General features: G+C 40.6%; 1 protein-coding gene across 1 annotated transcript in view; it reads right to left on the reverse strand.

Annotated features, from left to right (window-relative positions):
- Positions 1-533: 533 nt before the first annotated feature.
- Positions 534-22,362, reverse strand: part of LOC138021588 (EF-hand calcium-binding domain-containing protein 6-like) — a 22,471-nt gene continuing 642 nt past the window's right edge. The window contains exons 2-18 of the mRNA XM_068868489.1: positions 21,535-21,632; positions 18,978-19,075; positions 18,131-18,208; positions 17,218-17,284; positions 16,880-16,983; positions 14,824-15,276; positions 13,984-14,097; positions 10,711-10,818; positions 9,961-10,137; positions 8,274-8,490; positions 5,543-5,613; positions 5,096-5,220; positions 4,424-4,623; positions 2,998-3,083; positions 2,634-2,736; positions 2,242-2,310; positions 534-1,717 (exon numbers count right to left, since the gene is read on the reverse strand). Coding sequence (XP_068724590.1) covers positions 1,505-1,717; positions 2,242-2,310; positions 2,634-2,736; positions 2,998-3,083; positions 4,424-4,623; positions 5,096-5,220; positions 5,543-5,613; positions 8,274-8,490; positions 9,961-10,137; positions 10,711-10,818; positions 13,984-14,097; positions 14,824-15,276; positions 16,880-16,983; positions 17,218-17,284; positions 18,131-18,208; positions 18,978-19,075; positions 21,535-21,632 — 2,381 coding nt within the window. The 3' untranslated portion in view covers positions 534-1,504. The remainder of the gene's footprint in view (positions 1,718-2,241; positions 2,311-2,633; positions 2,737-2,997; positions 3,084-4,423; positions 4,624-5,095; positions 5,221-5,542; positions 5,614-8,273; positions 8,491-9,960; positions 10,138-10,710; positions 10,819-13,983; positions 14,098-14,823; positions 15,277-16,879; positions 16,984-17,217; positions 17,285-18,130; positions 18,209-18,977; positions 19,076-21,534; positions 21,633-22,362) is intronic.

The raw sequence follows: 22,362 nt of genomic DNA on the forward strand, positions 1-22,362 counted from the left end.
AAGTAATTAGCGAATTGCATTGGTTTTGCATTACTTCACTCAGTGATTGGTTCAAAGTTCTCGCGCCATTTTTACAACAAAATCTGAAGTGAAACCAAAACCAATCGTGACTCGCACGTGCACATTTCCCCGTGCTTTGTGTCGTCTATGTGCAATTACTTCGAGTTTGATTGGTTTACTGGATTGTCTCCGTCCTTTTTGATTGGTCAAGGTGATTACTTTGGTTTTGGTTTTACGAAACTCGCTCTAAACTGGTGCGAAATTTTTAAACCAATCACCAAGCGTAGCAATTGCAATCGCGTAATTACTTTTCGACAGTCATTTGAAAACTGCTTTATTAGGGGTAGGGGAAGGGGAATTAATTTGTTTGTTTGCTTGCAAAGATTATTCGTCTCAAGGTTACATCAAGGAGAAAAAAAAAAGGATTATCAGCTGGCAACGGAACCTGGTCGGTCCGTTTCCGGGCGAAATAAACACCAAGTTATGCGTGATGACTTGGCCCAACAATAGCAGACAGATGGTACAAACTATGATCGTCTCAAAAAGTGGTCAACACGACGCTTAAGGTTTTATTTGCATGGCAGATGAAATAAATTTTTACATGGACATAATAAAATGTGTATATTTTACATTTTGTGAAACTGACCTGATACTTCATAAAATTAAAAACCCACATGCAAACGCCGAGATCTGAAAAAGTTCCCACAAAACAGGAAGGAAAGGGAAAAAAGGAAATCATAAAAAAAGAACCAACGTTTAATCCGATTTGTACGATTGAACCAAAGCATTTCCCGGAGTGGCTTAACTTTCGCAAAACTAGCAGGACAACGGTCACCCAAGACAGAAAAATGGCTTGGAAGCCAAGCCTTCAGATTTTTGACGAAATCCAACCCAATGAAAACTGAAAGGCGCAAACTTGCAGCGTTCCGGAGAAATTTCAAATTACCGCAACGTAGAAAGTCGAATTTCCTTTTATTCCGAATTGTAAGGGATCTCTTGCAGTAAGAGGTATGGTTGTGACTAGAATGGATACTCCAAAATAAGGTGAGACACTTCGTTTTGTGTATAGGCCAAACGATCTTCTGAAGTTTTACAAAGTTTAAAACAATCTGTGAAAAGAGAGTCTCACCAGAAAAGTCTATGAAAGCTAACCATTTCGAGCCAGCGCTTAACCTTAATCACTAGAGATCAGTGCCTAACCCAGCAGTTATTCTCTGCCTAAACAGAGTAGTGTTTATCTGCCAAAGCGGGTTAGCATTGAGGTTGTCCGGTATTGCCACTTAACGTGTGTCTCACCTTATTTTGGAGTATCCATTCCAGTCATAACCTAACTAGTATCCGCATACACGTTCCCATGGTCCACTCTCCCTCCCTTGAGACAGTGGAGAAAAAGAGGAAGCCTGGATTTCAGGTTAAAACGTCTGCATTTCTCTGTGACGTTTGAGTCTTCTGGCGATGGGAATTTCACGTGAAGTCTTCACAGGCACACCACGCTTTCAGTTCGTTACTTTATCTTGTCCAAGAATTTGGTGTATCTGATTTTCTCACCGTTCTTCGTGTCATCGAATTCCGTTAAAATGTGATAAATATCCTCCTCATCCAAAGCAATATTGCATAACTCTAGAACATGGCGGAATTCTTGAAGTGTGAGAAACTCGTTGTTGTCTCTGTCAATTTTCTTGAAAGCTCGCAGGAGATTTATCCACTTTCCAGATAACTAAAAAACAAAAGCAAGAGCATAATAGTATACGAGAAAGAAACCATTTCGAAATTGTGCGATGTTCCCAAGCCTCGATCTCGGGTTTTTTCACGCGTGTAGCTCACGCGTGGGGTTCCGCAAACAAGAGACATTTCACCTCCCTTCCCCAAATAGGCCATTTTTGAAATATCAAATATTCAGCTTGATAGTCAGGCAGTGCGGACAAAAACAATAGAAACACGTTGGAATGAATGTGAAAAATATTTGCGTATCATCCACTTTCCTGTCTTTGTCCTCAGAACCTCTCTTTCAAGCTGAATTTTAAGAGAGGTGGTCTTAATGACTTACTCGCTGGGCAAACTTAGTCAACTTCGCAATCTCACTAACAAGGTAGTTATGTCCATATCGGGTCAGTTCACTCTCCAGCTTACAGCAGAAATGGCGCACCTAATTCTAGTACCTATTTTTCATTTTTTCAAGGCTTTTTTTGACAGGCTTGTAGCAACCTTAAAACGACTAAATTGAAAATAGCAATCTATTACCTTTTCTCGGAGTCTTGCTGTGACGGTTGACAATCCCTTGTTTGGTTTTTGAACGACTTCATCCATAGGCTAATACAAAGACAGATTATGAAACTTGACTCAATTCAACTCTACTCAAAACCAAATAAAGATCATCATTGACAAGAACAAATTTACGAAAGATTAAACCCGACTCTTCGAATTAAGTCGTCACGACGTCACTGTCAAAGAAACTGGGTACAAAATATAGAATCTAAAAAGCATATGCAGCAGATGATCGCTGTAGGAAAAAAATTAAACCTAATAATATTAGTATAGCTTGAGTAACGAATAAAGTACAGGAAAAGCTCAAAAAACACGTTTATTTTTGGCAAGAATTCCGTCCTCTCAGTTGTGTTCAATTTTTCTCATACCAGTTCAGCCTGTGGGTGCTTCATTACAGCTTGCATATTATGTCCATGTCGGAAACCTCTGCGGTGTTTGGCGTACGGCTCTAAGAACTTTATATAGTTAACTCTGAAAAAGGAAGTTTAGGTGTGAGTATTAGCTCTCTTACAGCATCAGTAAAACTCGCACAGGTTTGAGCCTAACATGTAAGAAGTGCATAGAGAACTCCATTCTCCAGGCATGGTTTCCTGAACAAACACCATTAATTTGACCTTTCGGGGAGATTTGCAGGGCCCAGAACCCGACATAATTATCCATCAAGCTGTTGGGAGTTCCCACCCACTAAATCTTAGCGTAGGGAACTGCGAACAAGATTGATGTCGGACCTACCTTCCCTCCTTCTTTGGATCAAACTTGTCACATAGTACTTGACACTCGTAATCAGTTAGCTCAACGCACATGTCTTGCAAGATATTCTGAAAAAAAAAAGGAGTAAAATCAGGTCTTGAAATCAACGTAAGCATTAAACAGAAAATCCCTCATTGTTAATTTACTTCTGCAGTGATTCGTGATTCTTACCAATCCAGTTGTAGTTTTCAACCATGATGAACAAGATGAAATAACCGAGAAATAACTATGATCCGAATAACGTTTATTTTGAAGAGACGTTTTTCGTTTGCGCCATTAAAACAACTTTGTGGTAAACCAGACCCGTTCAAGAGTGTCATCGAGGATGAAGAAGACAAGACTGGCTCCAATTAAAATGTGCCAACAGTGAATTGCTCGGAATGGCATGGAATAGTTTGTAAGTAAAGATTTTATTTCACGAGGGTAGAGAATCAGAGAATTTACTGGTACTATCATGAGCTCAAGCCATGAGGTCCCCTTGACTCTGATCTTCTCAATTCATTGTTCTGCATACGACTGAAAAGAATTACAACTACAAGCCGCAAGTGCAACACGAGTGTTGTTGTCGTTTAAAAATGGAAAAAGGTTGTCAGGGGATGTCTGTTGAAAAATATCAAGAATCAGAGGCAAACCTCCGACTCTTGATATTTTTGAACAGACGTTTCAGTGATATGTAACGCAGCGCGAAGCTTGCGCGCGTGACCATGCAATTCATGCTCGCGCGATGCTTTGGAACGATCATATCGTACTTCCAGAAGCCTACAAAGGCATCGCGCGAGCATGAATTGCATGGTCACGCGCGCAAGCTTCGCGCTACGTTACTTAGCGTATGATAACGAACTTCGCTTTCATATCACTGAAACGTCTGTTGAAAAATATCAAGAGTCAGAGGCAAACCTTTTTCCATAGAACTTATGTTGCTGCTTTTTTATTGCTGAAGCTCTTGCTTTGCAAACGACGCCCTCACTGCCGGTACTGTTGTCGTATATTAAGATCTCTTAGTAGATTTATGACTTAATTAAAGCCTCTTTCAAGTCAATTGACAAACAATCAACCCTAATCCAGGTTAGTCACCATGACGACCGTCTAATTTCGCTTCTTTAATAGGCTGTGTTTCGATATCCAGACAGATATTTTAAAACAATCCTTGACCTGCACTCCAAGCAAATCTCGTCAACATAAGACTCAAAATGCTGTTTATGAAAATGTATGTGTTATTGGCTAATAAATAAACAAACTTCACAGCGTCTCCCGGCCTGAATCACTGACCAACAAGTTAAGAAATATACTCAAAATTTACTGAAGGAGTATTTTAAAAGTCCTGTCCGACTGCCGGACATGAAGACACTGTTAACAAAAACCGAGGATTTGTCTTCATAGGAGGACTACATACAACCAATCCTTTTACCTTGAAATCATTTCTAGACACGTTACCAGTTCCCTGGCGGTCAATAGATGTGAACTCATTCCAAAGTGTTTCCCAGTTCCGATCGATGTTTGATTTTAGAAGATGGTGAAGCAAATGCTTGTCGCTGTTGAGTTTGTTGGATCGCATCATGAAATCGTTGTCTCCTCTCTTTGGTGGGGAAACTTTTGCATTTGGAAAAGCTGTTATAAAGAAATAAATAAACAAACCACATCAGAGTCAAAAGAATCTAATATTTATACTTTTAAACAGGGGCGATTTGACTGGCCCACTTTAAACTTAAAACATCAAAGTCATTTCCAGGACCTCCTCGAGTTAAGCGAGCGGGCGCTGGATACAAATGTTGAAAATCGATTGGCTTCGATAAAAATAAAAAAGGGAGTTTTCTATAACGATCATAACGCGGAATGAGACATTTATAGATGCCAACGGACTTGAAGTCATAACTTCTCCAAAAGGGCCATCTCGGTCTTCAATATGGCGCCTCGTCGGGAGAGAAGCCGCCATGTTGGAAGCCGAGAAGGTGGGACGACTTTGTAAAGGCCATCGAATGGTCGGCTTTCAAAGATCGCTTAAAGATAGGAACGTCAATATGGATTTGGTCTTCCAACCTTTGCCTCGTTTATGAATTAAATATATCATAATCTGAAGCACCTGCGGAGTCCAGGGAGTAGCCAAATGTTCGCACAAACTGCCAATATTCCAGATAACCCCTCTGATCTGTAATCAGAGTATCCCAGATTCGTTTGACTTCATTGCGAGTAATGGTAACACCGAACCTATAAAAGAAACATTTGAAAGCTTTTAAATAGCAGGCAAAATTTAGGACAACTTGTGCGATTGTGCGGTACGTATTCAACGGAAAATACTGTCCTAAAGCTGCCAGCAGAGAGTTAGGAACGCGCGCGCTTTAAACTTGCGCGGAACAAGCGGGCTCTGAAAAAATATTGGTTCAACTCTAAAAGTAGCTGGACTAAAGTGACAGAAGCATGGAAAGCTACCAAATATGCTTGTTAGTTCCTCTCACGACAAGGTTACCGAGATGAATAAGAAAAAAACTAATGGGTCATCTTTAGCCCAGTTAATGAATTAATCTCTCACTTTTTCAGTAACTTGATCATCATGTTCTGTGTCATTTTCTTGCTGTTTAGTTCATCGAGGTCGTAAAAAGCCTGAAATAAAATATTGATTTTCATCGTAAACGTCCTTCCAATGCCCGAAAAAAGCAACCAGCAGCGCAATGCAGGGAGCGTACAACTTAAATCTCTCTGATCTCTCTCATATGAGTTAGAATTATCGTGTTCTAAAATCATCTATTATATAGACAGGTGTGTTTTACTGGAAAATGCACCACTCATAAACTATACCCGCGACCCGAATGGCGTATTTTCCATATGGTCACTGACTAGTGAGGATATTAGGAAGTTTAAGCAAAGACGACGGGTACAGCTACGGCAACGCCTCAAAGCAAGAATATTATTGGTTAAAAAAGGAAAAATGCTCGTGCTGCACGTGCAAAACGAATTTCCGTGCATTTCTCTGTCGTACTCCACAAAACAACAACGTGAAATCACCCAATTTTAGATTTTGAAGACAACGTGAGCATATAACAATGAAAAAGTCATTTTCTCCATTTTCTACGGTGGAATTTTAACCGTGGGAACATTTTAACCAGGAATATTTGACTGAATTTGGTGGGCTCGTGAGAATTGAGTGTTTAGCCTCGGTCAGTGTAAAATGCAGACTGCAGACCAGGGGCCCGTTTCTCGATAGTCCCGAAACTGTACGGGCCATTTTCGGGTGTCACAATTCCCTTTGTATCTCAAGAACGGAAATGATTTAATTCGACAAACTTCACAGTTATTTTTATTTTTGTTACCTTGAAAACATGTTAAAAGATAGGCTTTCCAGAAAGAGCGGTTGGCAGTTTCTCAATGACTTTTCGGGTCCGAAAAGTTTTCGGGACTTTTGAGAAACGGGCCCCAGGCCCCAGTTGTTCAAACGATGGATAGCGTTATCCACCGGATAAATCACTATCCGGCGGAAAAACACTAGCAAAACCAATCGAGTTATCCAGTGGATAGCGATTTATCCGGTGGATAGCGCTATCCATCGTTTGAACAACTGGGGCCAGGGGTAAAATGGAGCCTGACGTTATAATGTAACTGTTGAAAAAGCCCAAACCCCTTAGAAATGCTAACCTTAGGCCTAATTAGGCCTAAAACAATATTTAGGCTTAACTGTTAGCATTTCTAAAGGGTTTGGGCTTTTTCAACAGTTGCAATGATAACCTCAGTCTGCATTTTACACCTGGTCTGCAGTCTGCATTTTACACTGACCGGTTGAACCTTGGTATTTTACTATAACCGTTGACAACGAACGAACTAAAACCATACAGGAAGGAAGCGACCGACAATGGCAATAAGGTTAGGCTTTTTAATTGAGAATTTTTTCGTAAAATTATCTTGTCAGGTCTCAGGTCTTGTCTTCCCATACAAATCCTTATATTCCCTCATACTGAGTTTGGGGCACCTGTGCTTAAACTCCTTATTGATGACGTCATTTCCCGCCTTTGCATGGTTGTTTGTGCAAACAGTCACTGAAAAATGGCGAGCGATAGATTCGTGAAGTTCTCTGAAGCTCATGTAAAATCTTTCTCTGAGAAACATGAAAATGCTAACACGAAGAATAAAACTTAGCCAGCGTAGCAGCCGTTTTCCTTTCCTTTTCCAAACGCTCGCGAAGGGGACGAGATATTTTTTTGCTCACGCCAGGCGCTCGCTCGCTTGTCCTATCTCCGCTTCTCTATATTTTTTTGCTCACGCCAGGCGCTCGCTCGCTTGTCCTATCTCAGCTTCTCTATATTTTTTTGCTCACGCCAGGCGCTCGCTCGCTTGTCCTATCTCAGCTTCTCTATATTTTTTTGCTCACGCCAGGCGCTCGCTCGCTTGTCCTATCTCCGCTTCTCTATATTTTTTTGCTCACGCCAGGCGCTCGCTCGCTTGTCCTATCTCCGCCTGGAAAAGGAAAGGAAACGGCTGCTACGCAGGCTAAATAAAACTTCATACAACTTAAAATTATTCAAGGAGTTCCTTGCAAATAAAGAAGAATTGCGAAAATTGAAGAAATTCCTGCCGGCGAGCTGCAAGAATTTGCGATAAAGTTTGTGCTCAGTATTAGCAAGAAAAATGGTGTGTAAAACACCCCTGTCTATATATCATAAAAAGAAAATTACACGTTAGCTCGAAGAGCTACGCTCACTTGTGAGATATTGTTCTTGCCACTCGAGCTCGAATCTTCTCGCCACCGTGTAATTTCCTCTATATATATTCGTCACAACTATGCTGCTAACATAGGGTAAGATCAATCGTCCCGGTTATAAATTTTCTAAGTATTTCTCTTGAAACAGGCAGTAAAATCTCGTATTCGTTCTCGTCCTCGTACTAGAATCTAAAGGTCCCTTTTAGAACAAAGCCCAATACAAACAAAAAAACGTAGTCATGTCTTGAGTTAAACACAGGGAAATGGACCTTAGTGAAATGAAAGATCAGTCCTCCTCTGAGGTCAATATCAAGGACCAACAAATAGCACTCCTGTTTTGAGTGAATGCTTTCCGACCTGGACTCCGTTTCTTCAAAGTCCGGAAAACCTTACGGGTCCGCATAATGTTCCAGCATTGTTTGCGCGTATGGCTTTGCGTCTAACTCGCCACCCAATTAAATGTCACCCGACAAAAGTTCCGTAAGCTGGGAAAGCGGAGATTAGTCACAGTTCTCCAAAGGTTATAGCTTTACCGGACAAGTGCGAAGTTTATTTTAATCACAGATCTCACCTCTTCAAAGGCTTGAAAATTATTCTGAAGTATTCTCTTAATAATGGCTTTTAGTTCTTCTACACTTCGTCCATCTTGGCTGTCATAAGAATCCACGGTTTTGATTGGTCGAAGAGATTTTCTGGGCGACATTGGCGGACTGTCCATTTCCGGTAATGGAGGGAGAGTTTCTTTACGATCCACCAGGCTTGACCGGTCGAACAAACTTTTTGTTTCACTGTTTAAGAAAGATGGAAAACGTCAGGATTTGAAATAACTTGTGTGATGCAAATGGGATTCCGAAAAATTTCTTTACAAATTTATAAACTCTGCCGCGACTATAGCATTTCAAATTCCACTGAGGTTGTCACTATTACATGCTTACGATGAAAAATGACATGAAATATGAGCGTTGTAGTCAAATGACACTTGGGACTGCATGCAGTACATGAACCGGTCTCACTTCACTTCCATGACGTATTAACCTGGATCGCTTTTGTCTCAGTTAAAAATTCCCACAATCACGTAAATATGAAAGCGTCCGTGGAATCACTGATAGGTTTAACGTGTTTCGGCAATGGTAGCCATAGTAGTATTATTGAACGCCAGGCTTTTTGAAATGGGTGCTAATACTGTTGATGAGCGCCGTTTAAGATGCGTGTTGAAACTTGCTGTAGATCAGCTCCATTTAACATAAAAGCTTTGACTTTAATGCGAACTTTTCATCGTTTTGTTCTCCCGAGATGTCCAAAGTCCTTCTCCCTGGGTGCAATTCCTGGGTTTGGTCGCATCTTGTATGGATATCTGTGTTGCTGAAGAGGTCAAAATTGCGCCTCCCATGGCCTTCGATACAAACAATTCTTTCTTTTAGTGCAACCGGCGTCAAGGAAATTCCCTCCGGTAAGATGCAGTGCCAATTCTCACATTCTCGTCACCAGAGCCTCGAATCGACCGAAGGCTCTGGGAAACGCTATGTAGCAGAAAATGCTTCGTAGGGTTCTTATAGCCAAAACGTGGCTATTTAAACCTTACGGCGCCTGCTCACTCATCGTGCTAACATGAACCCAACAATTAGAGACGCTTTTGGTTGTTCTTCACGAAAACCAATGAGAAGACACTTTGTTTCAGAGTTCCCCAGAATTCTTCTCTCCCTCAGTCAAGGGAAGAACTATGGGGTCGAGATTGCATTTCTCGTTGTTGCGCAAACACTACATAAGCATGCGCATTCTTTACAGACTGTGTGGCACTGAGGTGTTCGAAGCGGGATTGCGAACGAAGAACTGGGACGTGCGAGAGCGCAAAGGGTGCGCGAGGAGGGAGGGAGGGAGAGGGAACCCTTCTTCGTCGAGCACCTACGCAGATCTTCGTACCTCTTTTATGTCTGTTGGAGTCAATCTTGAGAACCTTTTAAATGGCAGTGCCCGACCGATTGAAACCTTTTCAGAGAAGGCCTTGAAAGCGAGAACCAGGGCGAGCGCCTTTTGGGGGCACCCCTCTGGTAGTCTTAAAAGATGCAGGACCCCTTAGGCTTCGAAATTCTGTTTTCAGCATTATCCTCAATGCATTTCTACAGAAAATTTGAAAGGTGACCTGACATCAAGGGTAGCGACCTTCGAGTTTACAAGTCACAAACTAACAAACCAGGTCATCTTCGCTCCTTTTTTTTTTTTTTCCAAAACGAGCTTTAGAATGTATCACATATACTTACGAAGTATCAAACTTGGACATGAACTCGACGTATTTGACCATGCCGTCGCTATCAATTGGTACTTTCTTGAGGAACATGTCAAATTCCTGATCTGACATGTTCAACTCAAACCTTCCTTCGATGGCTGCACGAAACTGCTGTTGTGTTAGAAGACCCGAGTCCTTGCGATCAATATTGCTGAGAAGGAAAACAATAAAAAAGATTATTATTGAGATATAAAATGGCACGTATGCTGAGACTGGTGACTTCATTGCTTCAAGAAAAATTGATAGTGATCTTGATATTAAGTGTGAGGCCTAATGGGCTCCTGTATTGGGCCAATGTTGTGCATGGCAATACAATGTTAACGTAAATTCGGGGTTTTGATTGAATGTCAAGAAAAATTTCGTTATTTCTTTGGTTTTGTGTTGTTACGCTTAATGATTGGCTTAAAAAACCTCGTGACACAATCATAACCAATCAGAGACAAAAACAAAACCATATTGTAATTTGCCCAGTAACATTTTCCCGTGTTTAGCGCAGGCTAGTTTTCATAACATAATAATACTTGGATTTCTTGAAAACCCGTCGGAAAGTGGTCGATTCGCCCTAATTTAATTTCATGCAAGCGCTCTACACATGTAAGAAGAGAGCTCTCGATTGTTTAGCTCTCTTTCTAACTGAAATGGGCGGCTTGACTGACTCTTCAGGAAATGCTAGAGGGTACACTTATCTTGGAGCAAGCCTCTGTAGGGGTCAAATAATACTCACTGAAATGTCCCCAGAAGCGCCAAGAAGTCTTTTTGGAACAAGTCCATTATTCTTGCCTCGACTGCAGAGGTCGTTGAGTAGTTACTCCCAGCATCGCTGTGATGATACCTGATACAGAACAACAAGGAATCTATTAAACGACGGAGACTCGGGGATACTCGGAAAAAATCCGAGTGCTTCTTAGCACTGCAGGAGTCGAACCTTCGACTTTCCGATTACTAGCTCGGATGCTTTACTGCTTTGCTATAAGAGAGGAACTAGGCCGTTAGTCTGAGCAAAGTTTCAATCAAGTGTCGTAAAACCAAAACCAAAGCAATTACTTTACCCAATCAAAAAGGACGGAGACAATCCAGTAAACCAATCAAAACTCGAAGTAACTACACGTAGCCGACACAAACCGTGGGAAAATGTGCACGCGCGAGCCACGATTGGTTTTGGTTTCACTTCTGATTGGTTGAAAAAGTGGCGTGAGAACTTTGAACCAATCACTAAGTGAAGTAACCATAAACTAGAGTAATTCACTAATTACTTTCGACACTCAATTGAAAACCGCTCTAAGGAATTTCAATCAATGCCCATTTGACATTTGTCGCTTATTCCATGAAGCTTAATTTCTAAACTCACGCTTTCCTTACTTAGGGAGAGTGAGTCTGCAGGCCCACGCTTTTGAGGAGCTAAACAAATGAATAAGCCGCAAACAACGAGAACACCAAAACGAAAATCGTCTAAAGACTATAGAAACAGAAAGATTTAGCATTGCTTTTACGGCAAAAGGCAGACACCAGACTGAGATTTGCATTTTGCCAAAAAAAAAAAAAAAAACAAAGAACCTTGTTCGATTTCAGCTCATTTCTTGCCTGATATCATAACCACAGATATGCAGCAACTTGGAGAGAGAAACAAGATAGAAGAAGAGGATTTTCATGTTTCAAACAGACAAACAGCATCCCGCCGTTTGCCTTTTCACGTACAGTAAACCGTCGCGATGCTAAATCCCGAGGAAGAGCACGGATGGCACATTGTTGAGACCACTCGCCTTCTACCAATGTGGCCTGGGTTCGATTCCCAGACTCGGTGTCATTTATTTATTAAGTTTTATTTTGTTAGCTCCGCCAACTTAATATTAAATATACACAAACAAAAGATGCAAATGATACAATACAGGCAGGGACTCCGCAACAGCTTACACCAATTACTGCGGGCCCGGAACACGAAAAATCGAAATTGAAATCACAATAAAAATTAATGAGTTGTTAGTAGCAGCAATCAATGTTTCTTGTCAGATTACGGGCTTTGTTGCAACTTGCGCAGATAGACTTGAATGAGAGAGGATCTTCAGGGTCGTATGATTTACAGAGTGTATGCTTATAGTAGCTGAGTAGGTGTGCCTTGAATGAACTGAAAGAGATGGTTACGGAAAGGCCAATATCAACATGCATTCCATATTCTCACTGTGTGGATGTTTTTCATTTTTTGGGAACAAATAGAGTTACATTTGTGTTGCTACTGGATCTAATTGCTCTTGAGAGGACGCGTCTGGTGGGGATTACAGTAGGGTTATCCTTAACTATATGTGGGTTGAGTTTGTTGGTTTCCTTTTCTGCTCCGAGAGATTTTTCTACAGGTACTCCAATCAGGTCTGATATTTGATTTCTATGTACAGTGTCCCCAATTACAGTTTCGAAGGACTCACACAAACAATTCGGAGGATGATAGAGCGGTTTTCAATTGAGTGTCGAAAGTAATTAGCGAATTGCCCTTTTCACGGTTAGTTTTTCTCATTTGCATTACAATGTAATCTAACGTGGGTGCGAGGCAATTTCGGGTTAAAACTACAAAATGGCCCGAAATTGCCTCGCACCCACGTTAGATTACATTGTAATGCAAATGAGAAAAAATAACCGTGAAAAGGGCTATTGCATTGCTTTTGCATTACTTCACTCAGTGATTGGTTCAAAGTTCTCGCGCCACTTTTTCATCCAATCAGAAGTGAAACCAAAACCAATCGTGACTCGCGCGTGCACATTTTCCCGCGCTTTGTGTCGGTTACGTGTAATTTCTTCGAGTTTTGATTGATTTACTGGATTGTCTCCGTCCTTTTTGATTGGCCAAAGTAATTGCTTTGGTTTTGGTTTTACGAAACTCGATTGAAACTCGCTCTCTATACTCCTCCAAAAGAATGCCAGGGATTTAAATGCAAGTGTTCCTTCAAAATGTTGCATTTTCTCCGCAAACTGATGGCTCTAGCCGGCCAGTTCTGACTAAAGGAAAGTGCCCCTTAAATAAAGTTCATTATTATCATTATGACTCCGCACGTGCGTTTTACATTCTAACAAATTTCCTCGCTAGCACTATCCTCTGATAAACAACAGCATAAAATAACCATAATAATCGATTTCCTGGAGAACCAGAGCAAGTCACAATAAACTCTTCACTCTCTGTATTTTGAACGTGCTAGAACGTGACGTGAACGTGAAATGCATCGACGAACGCAAAGATATGAAAGATTTCTTTTTTTTTTTTTAATTTTGACAAATTTCTTCCAAACTGTACGACATGAAATGTCATAAACGTTAACTGAATTCTAATAATAACTGAAGCCTGGCTCTAAGACCATGTAACGAGTTGTAAAGGAAAGTGGGATGTTGTCTTTTGAAGTCGACAAAACAAAAAGAAGTAATCAATTAGTTTGGTTGTACGCTTTGGTCGAAAGGCATCAAACCTGTCAGGAACTCATCAAGTGGACCCTAGTCTGCTACACAGCCGTTTTTAGCGTCGTCACGCAACACTCCTCCCCACTACGTAACGACGCTAAAAACGGCCATGTAGCAGACTAAGGGGAGTCTCTATTTCCACTAATTCCTTGAGTCAACTCTTTCCTGAGTAAATTTATTTTTATGAACAGGTTTTTCCCGCTAAAAGTATCATATTTCCCTTGACGCTAGGATAGCTCTGTTTTGATTGGCTTTTACAAGAGTGGGCGTACTGAATCTCCCAAGGGAGGAGTTCTGTAAATAAATCTACAAGGAAGAGAGTTGACTCCAAGTATGGGAGATAGAAGTTACCCTTGATAAGCTCCTGTACCTGTTGATGTATCGAAATGTATATTCATGCACAATTTTTTGCATGATCTTTAATTATGGTGCTTTTGTTCGACTCCATGAGTCTGCTATAAACCTACTTGACGCCTGAATAACCGGAGTGAAAGATACACAGTTGTCTTCTTATAATAGCTTTGAGTTTATTAACTATTTAAACAAACTAAGTGGGTACCTATGAAGTGGATTGGCTAAAATCTTGTGTGGCATTCCTTGTTCGCTGCGATCCTGGAAGCGACGAAGAAACTCCTTGTAAGAAATCTTGCCATTAGATGGTTCGACGCCGCATCTGAGAAAAAAATAAATTCTTTAGATTTATGGATAGAAAACTGGCCCATTTTTGTTCGTTCAATAGTGAACGTTCCCGTGCGAAAAGAAGATCGTTATAACTGGGGCGAGGGAATATACCTCCCCATCCCGCTTTAAAAAGCTCTTTAGGAGGCTGGTTTCGGAGGAAACAATCTATTTTGTGTGATTTGTCGGCGGTGTCCAGATACATTGAATACGTCCAAGAATCATGATTAAAAAGGTTAGCAAGAGGAAAGTTTTATAACAATGGTCTGTTATACGAAAGCCGGAGGTACACGGGCGATCTCATATCAACGCGATATTTTCTAATCGCCAATTTTCGGGTCAATTTCAGGTGCCGCGCAGACGATCCGAGCTACAATACCTTTGCCCTTTAATGTCGTTAAACCGTATTACCTGATCAAGTTTGTGGAATAAGAAGATAAAAAAATAATTCAAAATAATTCAATAACTTAATTGTAATTTTCCAACAGTGCAATATTACTTATTTTTTCGGTAATGTAAGCAAGTCTATTTAACAAATAGATTCCATGTTGCCGTGCGTCTGTTCAGTAATTGATCACAGATGACGTCAATATTATATCATATTCATGTAAGAATACTACGGTAGATGCTTGTATATTGGTGATTGATACAATTAGATATATTTACTACTTAATTAATAGACCTTTGAGGTACCACTTATTAAACACTATTTTCAACAAACCTGGCTAAGAAATCATCCAGTTGTTTATCCGTGCTGAGTCGCAATCCGAAGTCCTCCATGACCCTTCTAAATTCATCTCGGCTTACTTTACCAATCCGATCCAAATCTAACTCCATGAACGCGTGTTTCATGTCAGAGAAACCTTCACGAAATTTACGCTTCAACCACCTTTCTACATCTATCGATTGTTTTCTTTCAACTTCAAGTTTTCTTGGAGAGGTTTCCTCGTCTTTTGTGCTGCTATCTCGCATGGCAATACCAAGTTTGCTCATAAGTCTTTCAGCACGTATCGTTCCATAGTTTTCGGTGTCGTATTTTTGCCAAAGTTTTTCAAATTCATCATCTTCCATATAAAAGCCTAATTTATTGAGAACATTTCTGAGCTCCGGCTTGAGGATTCGCCCTGAACCACCTGGGTTCATTTGTGGTATTATGTCGGCCACATCAAGAAACCTGAAAAGAGAACCAAGTTGGAGACAATCAGTATAACATATTCCGCTGGGAAAAAAAAAAACTCTCTCGCCAGTTTTTAGCCTATCAGAAATAAATCAGCCATCATTGCACACGTGAACTTTCCTGCACTGCGCTTGGCAATCTCTTCAAGTATCCGCAGGGAGATGAGATTGGCTCATTCAACAGTTCCCTTGTGTTGGGACTCGTCAAAAGCAGCTCTTTTGTTTTTTGCTCAATCTACTATTTGTTTAAAAACTCATGTCATAATCTCAGCCTATCATAACTCAATACACGAATCATTAGAGAGCCAAGGATTATAGTACGCCAATTCAGCTTAGAGGAAGGAATTTTTCCGTGCACACTTGTTCAGATGGGAAAATTCGTACTCGTGTTTTGCTCATCATCAGTGTGACTTGTAGACTTGCCACAAGTCGACCTCACGAGAATCCCAGGAGAAAATGTTTTGGCGAGCGAAACGTGATTTTTCGTACGCGAAGTGGATGAGTGAGCGACAAAGTCGCGAGAGGTCGACTTGTCTCGCTTGCAAGGTTTTCATATTTGCGATTCGCGCCAGAAAGGGATGCCGTCATTCGCAAGTCCTGTTCTTGATGGCGCAATCCCACGAAAACAGTCGAACATGTCTGTTTCTACGAAATAGAAAGAGGACATTTGTTGACTTTGTGCTAAAGTTATCAGAAACAAAGACGGAATAAAACGAATCTCAATCTCGAGTCACCGCTTGGAAAGGAGATCTCCAGTGATATTTTTGGACCAACACTTTGTGCCGTAATTTGTGCTGATAGAATCGAGATAGAAACGATGAAAGATCCGGTATGCTTCAGGTGTAGGAGATGTGCTAGACCGGGATTGAAAGATACGCTTAGTGAAACTTACAATTTAGCGATGCAATGACTCTCGTCGATAAATACACATGCATTTTAAAATTTTTTGTTCCATTCGACAAAAAATGTGTCGATAGTCGTTGAGAATCGCCTCTTGATTTCAAAACACCAGTTTATACTTAAGATTTTAAATATGTTGTTTCCTATAAATGACGCTCTATAAATGCCACGACAAGTGAGGCTAGAGACCAAATCTTTCAGGAGTGAAATCAGTGGAACAAAATACGAAGACGATAGCTTTGCAATCCTCGCCAAGTAAACGATCAAATGCGTACGGGGCTAGTTCAAAGTTCAGACTTTTCCCAGCTCCGGCTGGAACAGGTTTCCCTGGTAGTCGCGCAATTCGGAACTTCCGGTGGCCTTCGTAGCTATGTTGAAAGTTACGCTTCATAATTCGCTTCATTGCGTATGGGACATTTTGATTGACAACTCTGTCCCCTGGGGTCCACGAGGACTATTCTGATTGGTCTAGCTCAGCGACCCGTTTTTGGAAAATCCTTCGTTCCGCGAGCCATCTACATGAGACGAAGGACTTTTCGAAAGTCTACGTGACTTGCTCCAGGCCCGTTTTCCCGCGTTGTCACGCCGTCTGCACGAATACGCTTTGAGCTCATAATACGCTGATACGCTGATTGGCTCATTTGATTCCTACGTTTGTTGTGATTGGCCAAGGCCAAAGTAATTAATATGATTTTCTCCACCTTTGTTTTGCTTTTTCCTTGAGATGAGCATGAACTTGAGCAGCAGACATGTATTTGATGTCTGGTTTCTCTAATTCCAGCCACGCAGGTCCATCTTCAGCTTTCTGATAAGAAAAATACAATTTTACTTACAAGAAAAACACGCTCAAGTGCAGACTTAAGGGGCTTAGTTTCTAAAGAAGCTGTGCTGTTACGTTGGCGGGGAAGAGAAACACAGAAATGGGTAGATCAACTGTGACGGAGTTTGACCAAAAAGTACAAGTTTTCTTTTTTCGCCCTTGTGACCATTTCGCGCGGCTAGAAGAGGAAAATCTCTGCGGCCTGCGGCGCATTCTTACCTTAGGAGGCCTAAAGGATGCATAAAACTCGTCGTATGAAATCATCTTCTTGTGATCAAGTTTTAACCTACAAGAAAAATGTTGAGAAGGAACAAAAAGAATATTTTACCGCGCAAGCTAATGCCAACAGATTTGGTTACTTTTATATAGTATTTTGCAAAATGCCATTCAAAAAAGATTGGAAAAGGCTTAACTAAATCGCTACAGTGCTCCCATTTAAAAAATACTCTTGTGTCCTCCTGTTTCCAAAAGGGAGCTTAAATCGCCAGCAAACAAGGATACAATGTTGCGGAAAGATGTGGAAGTAAATGTTCCCCTGTTTGCGGCCCCAGGAATAATTTGTTCAGAAACATTTTGCTTCCTCAGCAAATGTTTCCTCGTTTGTGCACCGAGGACACATTTGATGATTTCGGGAAACAATGTTTCAGCAACAATGTTTCCTCGTTTGCGGGCGCCTACGCAAAGGAAGAGGACGTCGCGTACGCGAACGCCACAAAACAAATGGCTCTGCACGAATGTGTGTTTTGGTACATTTCTTTGTCCTTCTCGTCTTGACAACGACGGGAACTGATCAAATTTGAGGCCATGTGTAGGACACGAGCACCCGGCTGACAATAAATTTCCACACCGTTCATACCAATTTTATTCCTGGAATGTTAATATACACACTCCATGCTAAACGACTTGGAGTAATCGCACAATTATTACAATAGCGGGAAATAACATTTTTAGAAAACGTTCTCGCTGCCGTCGTCCTTGCTCTCATTTCCCCGTCCCAATCCTCGCTCGTAACCGCCAGCTAGTTATGTAGCCTGGTTCCCCGCATGTCGTCCTTGAACTCAGAGAACTCCCAACAACATCGTTCGTCGAGAGACTTTTTAAGGTTGGAATATTCATACTCTTTATTACTTACCGAACCATTAGTTTGTTAAACTGACTCAAACTAATAGACCTGCCCAAGAAATTTTGCAATATTCTTGCTAATGTCTCCCTGCAAGATAAACCGTAAAGATTTAATCACTATTGCACGACACCAGACCCACTAAGTTAAACTGCAACAGAGCTCTACACCAAAGTACCAAAGAAATGATACTCCGTCGCTTGCAACTAGCTGTCATGTACTGCCTGCCAATCAAAATTCAAAGTTTAGACAATCAAACTTCAAAGTTTACCCGCCCAATTTACCCGCCCAGCGAAAGGGCATTTTGCCTTATCAGAATGAATGAAAGGAAATCAAAAGAGGAATTTCTGTCCGATATGGACTGTGATCTTTTACAATGTGCAGGGGAATTAAGGAAGAAAGGGTTCACCACAACAGTGCGCGGTATTTGAGAGAAGAAGATCTGCATTTTCTCCCTGAAGGTCACAAAAGACCAGTCTTGATCCTGATTGCTAGGCTAGCTAAGAACGCCTTAGAGGGTAAATAGCAGCTTGAAGCGACAACCCTGAATCAAATTTGAAATCTCCTGCACGAGGAAAGTTCTCCACGTCGGGCTCAAACGATGATGCAGACGAATGTCGAGTACCGAAAACGAGCGGCGTTTCTCTTCCGACAAGCAGGCGTCAGTTTAATACTTAGCCCATCTGAGAGGTTCATCGATGAAATGAGGCAAGCATTAAGTTTACGCTTGAGGAAGCAAGCGCTAAAAGGAAAGAACTTGAAGAAACTTCTGCCAAGATAAGAGACGCAGCTTCTGCACTTATACCAGTAAAGGTATTCCTAAGTCATTTTGAAATGTGATAAAAATGTGTAAGCTTACCTGCTAACTACCCCTTTTCCTTCTGGATCAAATTCTTTGAAAGTGTTCTTTATTGTGTAATACCCAGTCTTCATTTTCTCTCGCAAAAGATACTCAATCTGCAGGAAAAAAAGAGATTAAAATTAAAAAATATTAACAAATAATATTAATACAAGTGACGACTTCTTGTAGGTTATCATCATCATTATCATCACTCTTATTATCATTACAAAGACTCTTTCATACATCACTGTTAGCTTTCTGTCCCGCAGATTCCAAATTATTATTGGTAGACCTAAAGCAATCCTCTTAACTTTGCAAAGACCCATGAGTTGGTTTTGCAACTCTTTCTTTTCTTCCTCTAGAACGAGGATAATCACCAGTGTTGGAGCAAGGATGGCGCAGTCGGTTAGTGCGCGGCCTTGGTGCAAGAGTTCCTGAGTTCGATTCCCGGATCTCGCATCCTTGTTTCGACTTCTTTCCCTTCCGTGTAGCTAAGTAGCTTTAAATACCCGTAAAACGGAGCACTGATGGAGAGGGGGGAGTAAAATGAGCGCACCGTCGACCTCAGGTTTGTCAGTTGAATTACTGTTACGAGTTATCGACGTTAAATATGGTTGCTTTACTTTACTTTACTTTACTTGACACTACCACATTTGTGTTGCTAAGTATCTTTTCAATATAATTTTTAGAGATGATTAGCTAAATATCTGGGCCCGGATGTTCAAAAGCCAATTAATGTTAATCCCAGATTAAAAATTTTGCTAGCCTTTGAGCTGATCGTTGCAGATCAATAAGTTATCGTGCTCTCAAGCGAATCTTTGCGGATTCAGGGTCCCTACCCTCAGGAATATTAAATTTTGCTAAGTATGGGGTCAAGTGAGTATTTTTCCACTGAACTTGCTTCAGTGTGATGGTGTCAGTTGGTGGCTGCATGCAGGGGTGGTTGCCACTCACAGGGTTGCCATGGATACCTCCCTGCCGGGCCTGAAGTGCACAGGCTCCCTGCCAACCTTTAAGGCACCAGTTCCCAAGCTCATCTATTGGCGATGAGTTTAAACAGTGTTTTAGGTCTAATTAGGCTTTAAAAGTCATTGCTCCTAATCTCAGTTTTAATCTGAATCCTAATCTTAATCTCAATGAATTAGGAGCAATAACGTTTTAGGCCTGATTAGGCCTAAAACAATAGTTAATCTCAAATCCAACCTTTGCCAGTTAGTATTCAGTGTATGGTGGGGTTATACATGGTGTTTTAGTGTTTCGTTTCGCTGTTTCATGGTTTAGTAATCCCCCAAAAATGTTGTGCACTTTAAGCTCCCTACTATTGTTTTGATAACATTGTGAATAAAAGTAAAACAAACAATGACTTTTGGGTGAATTTAGGCCTCAAGCTGTTTAACAAAAGTAGCACATTATTATCGTTAATAATTCATAAGCTTAACAATCTATCAGAACACTGATAAAACATCACATGCATGAGCTTTAAACCTGATAAAACATTCCTGATTAGAATTCTTTATATAATAATAAAAGACAGTAATGAGGCCTGGCTTGTATTTCTTGTATGGTAATATGTCCCTTCACAATTTGAACCTTTGTTCGGATTCCCAAAGAGAAGTGGTTCAAAAACCTTGTGGCATGTGTTTTATGGAGTCTAAAAACATCGTAACGCCTTGCATTTTTAAACCTGATGAAAGCCTGCTGCTCATTTTTTAAAACAGTATATCATTTATTTTTGAATGGCTATAATTTTTATTAAAGTGACCTTTATTGTCTCCTGTAAAATGTGATGCTAGAGGTTCTTAGATTGTCCTCCAATAAAGTGCTCATGAGCTAAAGAAATCATTTTTATTTTGAAATTATCTTTTAAAGTTAAGAACAAAAATAAGTTCAAGCATTGAAGCCTTAGAATGGTTTTATCATATGAGTGAAGAGCATTTCATTCATTATTTCATGGAGCAGTCATAATTGCAGTACCCCAGATTTTAAGGATAGGGACACTGCATGGCACTTATTTCATGAACCTCTTATTTGCAGACGGTCCTGGACAAGAACTTCAAACAGGGTCATGATTTTGGAACCATTAATCAACAAACTGGTGTCATATTATGAATGCATGAAACATCAAAATAGTAGCTGTCATAATGTGTAAATACTAAATGAGAATTTGCCTACCTACCAAAGAAACAATAAACCACCAGTTTCAACTTGTTGATAGCTACAGCAAAGGTACTACTGTACATGGTTGTTAGCCCTTTAACTCCCAGTGGCCACTTATAGATTTTACTCTGTCTAATGAAAAGACGATTTTACTTGTCAATAGGGGGACCCCCTCGGGCCTTTAAAGGTCAATGTGCCAACCAGAGACTGGTTCTTTTGTTCCAATGGTTGGCACATTGGCAAATCGAAACAAGTGTTTGTCATGTCTTCTCCCATCTTTTTGTTTGAAGAAAAAGACATTTTAAAAATCTGACTTCTGTCTAAAACAGGGTCAAATTTGAACCCATTTGGCACACAAGAGTTCCCACCCCACATTGCCGACAGCAAGTTTATTTACCAAATCTTTACGAGTCCATACCTCATCAACTGAAGCTTTGTCAGGACCCTGGAGTGATGCTGCACTACCAAGGCGTGACATGCGGCTTTCTGCACGGCTTGCCAAATCGGCACGACTCCCTGCACCATTGGAAAATTTTTAAAGAATCGAAATTAGTAACTATTCATTTGAAAATATTTTAAAATTGGTTGCATGTCAACTGTGAGCATGAAAAGCCTTTTGAAAATAACATTTATTTAACATGTTCCCGACAAGCGTGTACTTAAAGCATTCAAAAGAGACAATTTAGTAGATTATAATTTCAAAAGTTGAAAGATATTCGAGTTACTTTTTACTTGTTACGAATTCGAAAAAACACCAGCTGTGTACAATACTATGAAAAATTATACTAAGTTGTTCCATTTGACTCTTATGCCTTCTTTAAGATTATTTGGTCACGGGTCACGATTTTCTTTTGTTTTATTAAATAACAGAAGTGCTGCAACAGCGCGACCACGGAATGGCAAAGCAAACAAACTATATAATTTCAGTCGATTTGTCCGAGACGATTCGTCTGAAACAGGGTTTTGTTTGCAAGGTACCGTTTACATTACCAGGTTTTTTCGGAAACTCCTTTAAAATGTTAGAAGGCTAAAATGGAAATCTTCATAATTGCTAAATGGCAGATGGTGTCTTAAGAGAGGCAGATGTTTTTAGGAGCAATGCAAACAAAAGGACGATTCGACTTCCTTTCAGCACATTGAACTTTAACAAGTAATGTCCCTTCCCTCTCTCTTGTATCATTAAATACGACGACAAACACCTAAAGTTTGAACGACGAAAGAGCTTTTTCCGCGAGCGGGAACATTT

This window comes from Montipora capricornis, chromosome 10, assembly GCF_036669925.1.
Source record: "Montipora capricornis isolate CH-2021 chromosome 10, ASM3666992v2, whole genome shotgun sequence".
Taxonomy (NCBI): Eukaryota; Metazoa; Cnidaria; class Anthozoa; order Scleractinia; family Acroporidae; genus Montipora; species Montipora capricornis.